Here is a 12,447-nt window from a genome sequence, read left to right on the forward strand (position 1 = left end):
TATCTGGACTAATAAAACGGATCAAAATGACATACAGCAGGGTGTTGAGCACTGACGCAAACGGAGTCACTCCAATGCCTCCGGCCACACAGAGGCTAACCTCGTAGTTCAGTGATTCCTCGAACGGACTTCCAAACGGACCATCAACATACAGCCTGTGGAGAGGAACACACAGGTGGGAAAGATGACAATAATTAAAGTGATTTTCTATACTATGCGCAGACATACTGAATCCAACTACTAGGCCTTGTGATGGTTCAGGTCTTACTTTCCTGTTTCTCACAGTGACACGCCTAAAAAATAAGAAAATGTTGTTTATGAACTGTCAGTATTAAAACAATACATCTGTTTCTAAGCATGCCTTTTTGAGGGAAACATAAATTAAGCAATTAAGAAAATGCATAACTGTGACAGCTGACAAGTTAAAGCTCTGATAATATTATATTACTATATTTGACTAAATTTAAATACTGACTGCTTTATTGTGTCTATATTCAATAACTAATATTATCTTTAATGGCAAAGTCAGTAGAGAAATAGTTACCGAAACATTTACTATGTGAGCAGAAAAGTACAAGGAAGAAAGAAAAGTTTCTCCCCTTGCCCCTGTTAGCTTTTATTAGTATAGAAACAGATGAAGAACAATCAAAAGGAATCTTTAATTACTCTACTTGTGATTATATATTTGATTTGTGTTTATATATTCAACTGTGTGTATGCATGAGTGTGTGTGAGTGAATCCCTCTTAACTGCAAAAATACTTGTCAATTGTTCACTCAATACGCACCCTCCCATTCTTTCCTAGTGACGAAACATTAATTCCATTTAGGGAAGCAAAGTACCCAGAAAAACACTACATTTCCCAACCTTGGGAAATACTTGAGATTTCCCAAGGTTAACTGTTTCGGCTGTGTGACTCTCTTTTGGTTAAAATTGTACACATGTAAGTACAACCGGAAAAACTGGAAGGCTCCTTGAAAGAAGTGGTCTCAGTTGAAAGTTGCATCTCTTTATGCCTCTCCCTTCCTTTCCTTTGTGCTGGTGCTTAAAATATTGACTTGATGGCCTAAATACTTATCTTTTATGATTATTATTATCATAATTAATAATTACCATAGCCCATAACATCTATGGTATAATTACCATAGTCTCTAGGCTACCTACTTTTGGATACTTTTATGTTAAGAAAAAATAAACACAGGTATGTAAGGCACTGGAATTTTAAAGCTTTTTTCTATTGTAAAAAACATAACTTTGTTGCCATGGTCAGTGTGGCTCAGTTGCTTGGAGTGTTGTCCTATAAACTGAAAGGTTACGAGTTCGATTCCCAGTCATAGCACATTGCCTAGGTTGTGAGTTCGGGTCCGGTGAGGCATGTATGAGAGGCAATCGATCAATGTTTCTCTCTCATCAGCATTTCTCTCCGTCTCCAAAATCAATAAGCACGTCCTCGGTTGAGGGTAAAAAAAAAAAAAAACTTTGCTGAAAAATAGTAACAGTCTTAAAAAGTACATTTACGTTGTCAGTCTTATGATATACCTGTCTTTTATTGTCTAGATTGATTGCAACAGATCACTTAAGATTAGCCATCTGTGGGCTTACCAGGTGAGTGTTTGGTAAATGTCTGCTAAATGAATTAATGAATAGATAGTCTTTTGACCTCTGATGTCTATGGCATGTAGTCTCTGTCATATACTATTAACATTGCTAAAATCTGGTTTCCTTTCCTCCTGGGTACACAGTAGTCTACACTTCCTAAGCGTTTGTTAAGCTATCTTGAACCTTATGTCTAACTCTGACCAGTGGGCTGTGAGTGGCAGTGATATGTTACTACTGGAATGAGGCAAGGAAAACTCCTTCCCTCCCATGGGCACCAAAGCGATGAGTTGAACCAGAAGACAAAGCCAACTGAATCCTTGACTTAACACTTGAAGGAAGCTGTCCTAGAGGGTGGCTAGACTCACAGAGGACACTGTATGAGCAAGAAATGAATGTGGTTCATCACATTTTCAGGGATATTTCAAGGTTAACTAGTTACCGCAGCAGAGCTCAGACACTCATGGCTACTACATGTTCAGTTCCTTCTTAAGTCCCGGAACCTTGCAAGAGTAGTGCTTTAAAAAAATACCATATCAATTTTAAAAGCTACTTTTTGCACCTCAAGAAAAAGTAATCAAAGTTTAGATGCTTAAGGTAGTGTTCTAATCATAGAAACTCAGAGAAAACTGATAGATCACATACTCACAATATGCTTAATTCTTATTACATCTACTTCGCTCACACTTTAAACCTTACTCAACAAACAAAACTATATTTAAACGTTAATGATACAATCTATTGGATTCTTGATAGAAGTCTCAAAATATCAGTGGCTCAAAAACAACAGTTGTAAATAGATTCTACCACTTTTCACCATACAAGCAAATTTAGAACATAAACATTCAGCAACAAAATCAGGATTTAAAATAAATACTTCCAATTGCAACAATAAGATTGTAAATCTCTCCATCTATTTTGAGTCCACTAGACTTAGTGCAGTCTTCTCTTAATTAGTCGCTCAGTTCTCCATTCAACAAATGGCTTTCTGTACTTGCCATGTACCTGATACCGTTCAAAGTGTCTGGGATATAGAAGTGAACAAGACACAAAACGTCCCTGATCTCATGGTCTTTTTATTTTAATGGGAAAGGGGCTAGCCCATAAATAAAGATATAAAAGGATATATGATATAATTCCACATAGTGATAAATGCTTTTTAAAACAGGTAAAACAATTATTGCAGCTGGGTGATTTAGTAATAAAAGCTTATTATAGTATTCTCTTTACTTTTGAATACACTTGAAATGTTGCACAGGCAGTTTAAAGGGATAGTCAGAGCAGGCCTCTCTGAGTATGTGCCATTTGAACAGAGATCTAACTCAAGAGAAGGAGCTAGATACGAAAGCGTCTGGTAGAAGAATCTTTCCAGCAAGATATAAAAGCATCTGAGAAAGGTAACGGGAAGTACAAATACACAAGACATTCTTGGCTTAAGTATATATGTACACAAGCTAAACCCTTCTCAGGAACTTTCAACTCATTTTCTCTATTCAATCTCTTGTAACTGTGTTTATGGATTTTTCTTTCTAAGGACTGATGCTCTTTGGGCCATTGCATGCAGGTTCCTGTTCATTAACAAATATTTTAGCACCTATCCTGCAAAAGGCACTCTTCAGGTGCTGGAGATTATAGCATTGAACAAGAGACAAAAACCCCTCTCCTTGTAGAGGACTTCTCTTTGATTATCTAACACATCCTCATTTGCATATACCTATCAAGTGTCTTCTATCTGCAAAGTTCTCCTGTCCTCAGCAACTTTGGTGCTGCCCACTTCTCTACTCATGCCTGTTTCCAAAAAGGAAACACTGACACAATGACATTGTACTTGACTAGCAAAGGATAAGAGAGAGGAGTCATTAGTCAATTACCTTTTCTACTGTTTTCCAGCCTGCGTGCCCACCCACGCACCCTCCTGATACCCCACATACACTCTTCGGAGTTTCAGAATAACTTTGGGCAAGAAGACAGGAACTCAGAGTTCTAGCCATTTACTGGGGTTAGGATTATTAGCATGTTACTTGTCCTCTATAAATCTGATTTCCTACATCTCTAAAAGGAACAATAAGATATAACACAGGAAAGCTTGCTAAGAATTGTAGAGGGCCACAATGACAGAAACGTTCGTTTGTTAATGGCATCAGTGAGCACCTACAGTCCCCTGCTGGGCCATTGCAGAGGTCCAGCATTAATACAAGAAATAGGCTAATTTCGGTATGAGATGGAAAATGTAGATGGGAATGTAAAATAAAGGACCTTAGAGAATCAGCTGTTTTTTCATTGGAAATGCTTTTTGTACAATGTGAAATAAAATTATAATTTTTTGAGAGAAGGGATAAAAAAACGAAACTACTGATGATTGATTATTTGGCAACACCTGGGTGTTTGAGGGAGACAGAAAGAGGGACTACTTAAATCATTTTTTACACACTTAACCTGATTAATGTGCAAAGTCCATTGCCTTTAATCTACGGGCAGTGATTTTTCTTCCTATCTCAAGACCTTGTCTTTGAACGAATGCTCCGCCACTACTATCACTGTCGCTGTGACAAGATCACAGAAAGTAAAGGCAACCACTCAGTCCTGCAGCAACACCGTGCAGGTGAGATTAACCTGGCCTATTTTTAAAGTTTAGTTAGTGACTAATGAAAAGTTTGTGTGTGTGTGTATGTGTATTTTGGTACACAAATGTCTTTTACTGTATTTTCTTCATTACTATCTGGCCTCCCTATACCATCTTCTACCTCCACTGACCCCCCTCCTTCCTGCAGTCACCTCACTGTTTTTGCTGTCCATGAGCTCTTTCTGTATTTTGCTTGATCTCTTCACCCCCAACCGCCTCCCCCAGGGCTGTCAGCCTGCTCTCTATGAGTCAGTTTGCTCATTAGATTCACGTATAAGTGAAAACATGCAGTACTTGTCTTTCTCTGAATGGCTTATTTCACTTAGCATAATGTTCTCCAGGTGCATCATGCTGTTGTAAAGGGTAAAATTTTCTTCTTTTTTATAGCCACACACACAAGAATAAACTCAGAATGTATTAAATACTTAAATGTTAGACTTGAAACCATAAAAATCCTAGAAGAAAACATAGGCAGTAATATCTCGGGCATTTCTCATAGCAAGATTTTTTTTGATATATCTTCTCAAGCAAGGGAAACAAAAGAAAACAATAAACAAATGGGACTTCATCAAACTAAAAGGCTTTACAAAGCAAAGGAAACCATCAATAAAATGAAAAGACAACCCACAGAATGGGAGAACATATTCACCAGTACATCTGAAAGAGAGTTACTATCCAAAACTTATAAAGAACTTATAAAACTTAACACCAAAAAAATCAAACAATCCAACTTAAATATGGGCAAAGGACCTGAATAAACACTTCTCCAAAGGGGATGTACAGGTGACCAGTAGACATATGAAAATATGCTCAACATCACTAATCATCAGAGACATGCAAATTGAAACCACAATGTGGTATCTCCTCACACCTGTCAGAATGGCCGTCATCAATAATCAACACACAACAAGTGCTGGCGAGGATGTGGAGAAAGGGGAATCTTGCGCACCGTGGGTGGGAATGCAGACTGCTGCAGCCACTGTGGAAAGCAGTATGGAGATACCTCAAAACATTGAAAATGGAACTGCCTTATGACACAGCAATTCCACTTCTGGGAGTTGATCTGAAGAAACCTGAAACACTAATTCAAAAGAATATGTACACCCCTAGGTTCACTGAAGTGTTATTTACAATAGCCAAGATATGGAAGCAGCCCAAGTGTCCATCAGTAGATGAGTGAGTAAAACAGGTATGGGACATTTACATAATGGAATACTGCTTGGCCGTAATGGAAGTTTCTTTATGAAGATTGTGGAACTAACAACATTCAAAGAAAAGCAGGAATCCTATTCCCTAGCCTGTTCAGAAATATATAAACTTGCAGGTGAGATCAATGGCGTTTGTCTTTCACTGCCTGGCTTATTTCACCTAGCATATGATCTCACCTATAAGTGGAACCTAACCAACAAAACAAAGAAGCAAGCAAAATATAACTAGAGACACTGAAATAAAGAACAAACTGACAGTAACCAGAGGGGAGGGGGAAGGGAGATAATGGGGAAAAAAGGGGGAAGGGTCATCAAGGAACAGGTATGAAGGACCCATGGACAAAGCCAAAGATGGGGGAGGATTGAGGGTGGGAGGTGGGGGTAGGTGGGGTGGGGGAAAGTGGTAGCAGGAAAATGGAGACAACTGTACTGGAATATCAATAACAAAAATAAAAATAAAAATAAATAAAATAAATTTAAAAAATATATAAACATTTTTTGAAATATTGTTTTTCTTTTCAAAGTAGAATCCATTAAATGTTAGTGGATTTAATGAGTAGCATTGATCAGCTGATACAACAGTTATATCAGATCTTTTCTCAGTGGAGAAATTTATTGGCTACAAAATAATTCCACTATATTAAAAGTAAAACCAAAACTTCTCGAAATCTTATTTCCCAACACTTCTAATCACATCCCCCAAATACACTGGTTTCATAAAAAATTAAAATAGAACTTATGTAGATAATCTGAGGTGATAACTAGTCAGAATTCATAATTTTTTTAAGAAAAACATTTTAATTAAAAATAGGTATTATTTTATTAGTATTTCCCTAAAGGGATTTCAATGAACACTAATATAAGGGGAGAAAGAGTATTTCATGGTCAAATAAATTTGAAAAATGTATCAAGAAAAGGTTTATTTTATTCATTTCTTTTTGAAAAATATCTTTAATTCAAAACTCTAAGTCTTTAACATGCCGAAGTGCCTTAATAATCTCCAAGCAGGGAATACATTTTGTAAATATATTTCATCACAAATTTCTTTTCTCCACAAAATGTTAAGATTGTAGAGAATAGAGAACAATTTAGTAAATGGAGACCTAGCATCAAGAAAAAGAAAAGGTATTCTTCTTTAATGGACTATTTCTTTTGTGAGGTTTCACAATGGATCACTTCAGCTACAGCAGACCTTGCAAAAATTATTTTAAAGATGAAATAAATGGAGGGAATTAACATATAACAACAGAAGGTTTACTATGAGTAAGGCCCACTACCACCTGCTGCGGCGAAAAAAGAAAAAAAAACAGAGATGAATAATTGCAATGTTTGTACTCAAGTAGGTTGTAAAGATGCAAGTTGCTTAGTATATTTTCAAGATCCATCTACATTGTCACAAATCTTGAGAAAATCATGCTAAGTGAAATAAGTCAGAAAAAGTCAAAAACCAAATGATTTCACTCATAAGTGGGATATAAAACTGAAAGCAACAAATGAACAAACAAGACAAACAGGCAAACAAAAAACTCGCAGACACAGACAACAGTGTGGCGGTTACCAGATGGAAAGGGGGGTTCGGGGAAGGTAGTAAAGGGTAAACGGGGTCAAAGGTGCGGTAATGGAAGGCGATTTCACTCTGGGCGGTAAACACACAACGCATAGTGATGTATTACAGAATTGTACACTTGAAACCTCTAATTTTATTAACCAATGTCACCCCAATAAACTCAATAAAAAAGGAAAAATAATAAATAATTATTTTAAGTCATCTCAAAATGTATATTTTAACCCTGAACTATAAGCTTCCCAAGGAGAAAAGGATTGTTTCTTACTAATATCTATATCTCCGCAGCCCATCCATGTGTTTATCCATTAAAAAGGTTACTTAACAAAGAGAATATTAAGGGTTAGAAGAAAAAAGAAAAGAAGAGAGTGGCAAGGATAAAAACACACGCAGTATAACATAGGGGGCAATTTGAGAAACAACCTAAGTGTATTATATATCCATGTTACATATACGCAATGCTTTGTACTTTTCACATCTGTCATAATCTTCACACTTTATAAGGTAGGTGTCGTATTATTACCCCCATTTAACACACGAGGAGCCTGATGTCACAAGAGGTGCCATGACCGGTCCAAAGCTCCACCGCCCCTAGATGGAATAAGATGTGCTCTTCTCACAGTCACTGGTTATATGGGAGAATTACCAGAAAGCGGCTGCTTGAACACAAGCAGGAAAGGAAGAGCTTCCTGCTGCACAGCTGCTCTGTGTGAGCAGCCTTGTGATCAATCATGCAGGTGATGGAAGTGAAAAGAGTGTATACAGACACCTTGCTGAAGACAGTCTTTGCAGGGATGGGAGAAAAGAAACCATCATTCTTAGCAGAAGCTACATGGGGTCAAGTGCTGGAATCATTCAGTGGTGTCTCGGTGTTACAGCCATGCACTTACAACTTAAAAAAAAAAAACATTTTTATTCTGGAGAATCCAGCAGGGCAGGGCTTGGGAGGTAGCTTTGTTGTTACAGTTCTGAAATTCTCTATCCCCAACTTCTCTGTGATCACAAAAATATCATTTCATCACATACTTTGATAAATGCAAGTGTCTTAGAAATTAATATTCACATTGTAAAAGAATAGACTTTACTCAATAAATGTACTTTAAAAAAATAAAAGAATAGATGTGCTAGCCTAAGCCATAAAAGATAAAGCTCTTGTGGTTATTAGCCATATCCAGTGGAAGAGTAGGCTATGAGAGGACAATATAAAAAGTAAACAATAAATTTTTTCTTAATAGTCGTTAGGTGAATAGCTACTGAAAAATTTTATGGCATTTTAAAGATTAAAGAGCATATCTATATATGTTTCTGATCTGATATCAAACCTATATCAGTAAAATAAGACAAAAATGTGTATTCCTCCCATATTCTACCTGGATTGATGTCAAAGGAGATGTTACTTTTAATGAAGTTTTAAATTATTACAAGTCTCTGGAGAAGTGAAGTTTCTATAGGGAACAGCTACATCTGAACTAGGCAGCCCAAGGATTATTTTTCTGACCAAAATAAATTTATAGGCTTAATCTTTTTGTTTCTGGAAAGATGCTACAATGTGAAACTATTTTCCTTACCCATCCTAACAACAACAGAGCTAAGTGATCGGCACAGTGCGGCATGCTTCAGGTGAATTACTTGTAACTGAGGGTTAGGTGGTGCATTCCACTCTATTGATTGAGACGCTGAGGTTCTAGAAGTTTGAATATTTGCTCAAGGCCACACATCTAATAGGTGGCTTACGTCTACCATCAGAATAAACTCTATTTTTGTTTATAAACAAACCAAAACTGTCTTCCCCAAACAGAAGTTTGTTTTAATTCTTTCATTCAGAGAAATAATCAATTGAAACTTCTGTCAGTGATCAGTAACTCTATGCCTACAAATATTTTTACCCTAAAGTCAACTTTACCAGGAACAATTATTCTCAGGCTAGATTATCTCTGCTATATGCTTCACCTTCTTTAACTTTCAGCCTTTCTGGGTCTTTGTTTTATGTGACTCTCTTGAAAACAGCTTATTTTCTCTGGAAAACATTCCAGTCTGAAAGCCTTTCCCTTTGAACTGTAGAATTTAGTTCATTTATGTTGAATCAGTTACCAAACTATCATCTTGTACTGCTCGTCCACCTTTCCCTAGTTCTTACCCTCCCCATTCCTTTCTCGACTACTCTGACTTCACTGTTGGTCTCTGTTTTACTTGTCTATGTGGAAACTGTGGTGTTTCCTATAGCGAATTTATTTTTATTATGTTGCTTGGGATTTACTGGTAACCCTGAATTTGGACTATTAGTTCTTTAAATATTATATCTCCTACATATACTTTCTCCCTCTTTGCCTCTTCCATTTGGATCTTTAATGTAAAGAAATGCAGGAATTTCTCACTCCATCTACCATCTCTCTCAACCTTTCCTTCATATTTTCCACATCTAGTCCCTCTGTGCTGCATTCTGGATAAGTATTTCAGTTCTATTTGACAATTCATTCATTCTCTCTCTGGCTGTGTTAATCTGCTAAATTTATGGTATTGTATCTTTTATTTTTAGAAGCTCTATTGGTTCTTTTTTCAAAAATGCTTTGAGAAATTTGATTGTCCCATGTGTCCTAATCATTATTTTAATGCTTTTATTTCTTTAGATGTATTAAACATTTGTTTTATAATGTTTGAATATACGATTTCTACTAACATGTGCTCAGGGTGTTTTGTTTCCACATTTTAAAAAATATGAGCTCATGTTCCTTGGTGCCTTCTGTACAGGAATCCTTTGAGAATTAAAATGTGTTCTCCAAAAGAGGATTTTCATCTTCTTCTTCCAGGCAAAACTGGAGAACATCATAAATCTGAAATCACTTTAAACTAAATTATAGACTCTGGGTTTATTGGGCTACATACATATTATGAATTCGCTGTTTCAACCCAAGTGAGATTGAGCTTCTGTTTTCTAAATATCAGGGGAGATTTTTTTAAAAACTTTTTCCTCAGAGCCAAGGACAAAATAAGTCAATTACCCCTACTATCTCCTCCTGCAGAGCAAACTGTGCAATCTCTCCTTTATCCAGCGGTGCTGTTTCACAGAGACAACTTGCAGGGGTCTCTGATCTGCTCTCTGGATGTCTTCGGAGTCCAGGACTTACCTCTGTCAACCACACGAGTGACCCGCTGAGACCAGCCTTATTATTTGGGGGAAAAACTAGATTCGTTGTTAAGGGCAAATATGTACTCAAACACTCACTTCATTTACTCATCTAGGTAGCAAATTTCTTATGCTTTATGACTCCAAGCAGTTTCCTTCATGTCCTACCTAACATTTCAAACATGCATTAAGAATTATAAACGTGTGTTTGTTTGTGTTCTGTTTGTTGGTTGCCAGATGGGAGGGGAGTGGGGAGCTAAATGGAAAAGGTGAAGGGATTAAGAACTACAATTTGGCAGTTACAAAATATTCACAGAAGGTGAAGTACAGCATAAGGAATATAGTCGATAATATTGTAATAACCATTTATAGTGCCAGATGGACACTAGGTATTGGGAGGATCACTTTGTAAGTTATATAAATGTCTCAGCACTATAATGTACCTCTGAAAGTAATATAATATTGAATATCATCTATAATTAAACAATAATTAAATAATTAAATTAAAATTAAATTAAATAACTAAATAAAAAATTAAATTATTAATGTGTGTGTTAGGGAACATTTTTAGATTTTCTGTACCAGCAAGATTATTATTGAGCAAATAGTATATATATTGTATTTATTTTTCAGTCTTAAACACACACACATATGTTGTAGATGGATATCCAGTGTTGTACTTAGTTCCTATACAAAATTAAAAGGAAATGTTTTTAGCTTTTTGTTTTCTGTGCTGGCTAATGTAGGCCTGATCTGCTAACATGCAACTTGAAACTTTCATTGATATGCATGATTTCAACTAATATAAAAGAAAAGCTATCAAACTCTTCAAACTGTTCCAACACTAGGTAGTTAACTGAATACATGAATTATAAACTGACCAACCCCTTGTGAATTTTTAAGTGTAACATCCAGCCAAATTTCACACCTCACTCCAACGTATATTTAAACACAGCTGCAAACCTTACTAAAATAACTATCTCTGAAAGTTTGTCGAGGTTACATAGCATTCGCTTAAGCACACTTTAACCTTGAATTTAGATCTATAGACTTCTGCACTACAATAAGCCTTTCCAACAAAAAGTGCTGTTTTATAAATTGTATTTAATTGGAACGATTGTTTGCCTTTAGGCTCAAATATCCTACTTTTTTTCTCAAACAAGTCATTCCATCCTTTTCCTAGCTCTTCGCTTTTTCTACATGGAAACTTCTCCTCCTGCTGAAAGAAAGGTGAATAGCAGGTCTTTATCTTCATTGCTGGCTAGTCTTACCTTTCATAAACTTTCTCTTTATAAAAAAAAAGATTTTATTTATTTATTTTTAGAGAGAGGGAGAGGGGAAAGAGGGAGAGAAACATCAGTGTGCGTTTGCCTCTTGAGTGCCCCCTACTGGGGACCTGGCCCGTAACCCAGGCATGTGCCCTGTCTGGGAATCGAACTGGCAAGCTTTGGTTCGCAGGCCGGCACTCAATCCAGTGAGCCACACCAGCCAGGGAAACTTTCACAAACTTTCAAGCCCCAAATTTCTTTGCACTGTATTTTGTTTTTGCCATTTTTCCCCATTAGTTTAGAGAGTTCAACTTAAGAAAAAGACCATGGCTTCTATCATTATTACACATCTTATATTCACAGACAAAAAGAGAAAGAGAAGAGGAAGAAACAGAAAAAGTAAATGGAACAAATAAAAATACAAAGTAATGTGGTAGAATGTACCTTAATGTAAACACACTAAAATTTTCAGTTCAAAGGAAAAGTGTACTTTCAAGATTTTCCTTTGTCATCAAAGATGGAGAAGAGACACTTCTTTATTCTACTCTCTTGTTTTCTGCTTAGCACACTGAGTACTTCTCTCTTCCCTGGTGACAGATGTGGTAAAATTTGCCCTTAAATTTTTATTTAAAGGGAATAAAAAGCCCTTCTTCAGGCTTTGACTGATACGATGTGGTATGCCCTCATCAAAGTGTGGTTCTTGGACCAACATCATCAATTTTATCTGAGAACTTGTTAGGAAGTCAGAATTGTAGGTCCAACCTCAGACCTACTGAATTAGAATCTGTGTTTTATTAAGATTTCTAAGTGAGTCATATACACAGTAAATTCTGAGAAGCTGTGCTCTTGTGAATCCTTCCAAATAACTCCACTATTGTCAGTAGTAAAATGAGATTTTTCTCTCGATTTTTGTTTGCTATTCTGTGAATATTATTTTTGTTGAGACTATAAAAAATAATGATTTAGTGATTTCAAGAGCTGGAGAATAATGTCTGTTACCTGAATATGGATCTTCCCCCACATTGTGTGAACAACAAAAACTGCAGATAAAATCCCACATAGTC

The 12,447-nt window shown here is 36.3% G+C and overlaps 1 protein-coding gene across 7 annotated transcripts in view; it reads right to left on the reverse strand.

The window, feature by feature from the left end:
* The window catches only part of NOX4 (NADPH oxidase 4), a 168,117-nt gene that overhangs the window by 20,779 nt on the left and 134,891 nt on the right, over positions 1–12,447 (reverse strand). For all 7 annotated transcript variants that reach the window (XM_053925250.1, XM_053925246.1, XM_053925249.2 and 4 more), the window contains one exon: positions 36–155. In XM_053925250.1, the coding sequence (XP_053781225.1) occupies positions 36–155 (120 nt within the window). The remainder of the gene's footprint in view (positions 1–35; positions 156–12,447) is intronic.

This window comes from Desmodus rotundus, chromosome 5 (assembly GCF_022682495.2).
Source record: "Desmodus rotundus isolate HL8 chromosome 5, HLdesRot8A.1, whole genome shotgun sequence".
NCBI classification, from domain to species: Eukaryota; Metazoa; Chordata; class Mammalia; order Chiroptera; family Phyllostomidae; genus Desmodus; species Desmodus rotundus.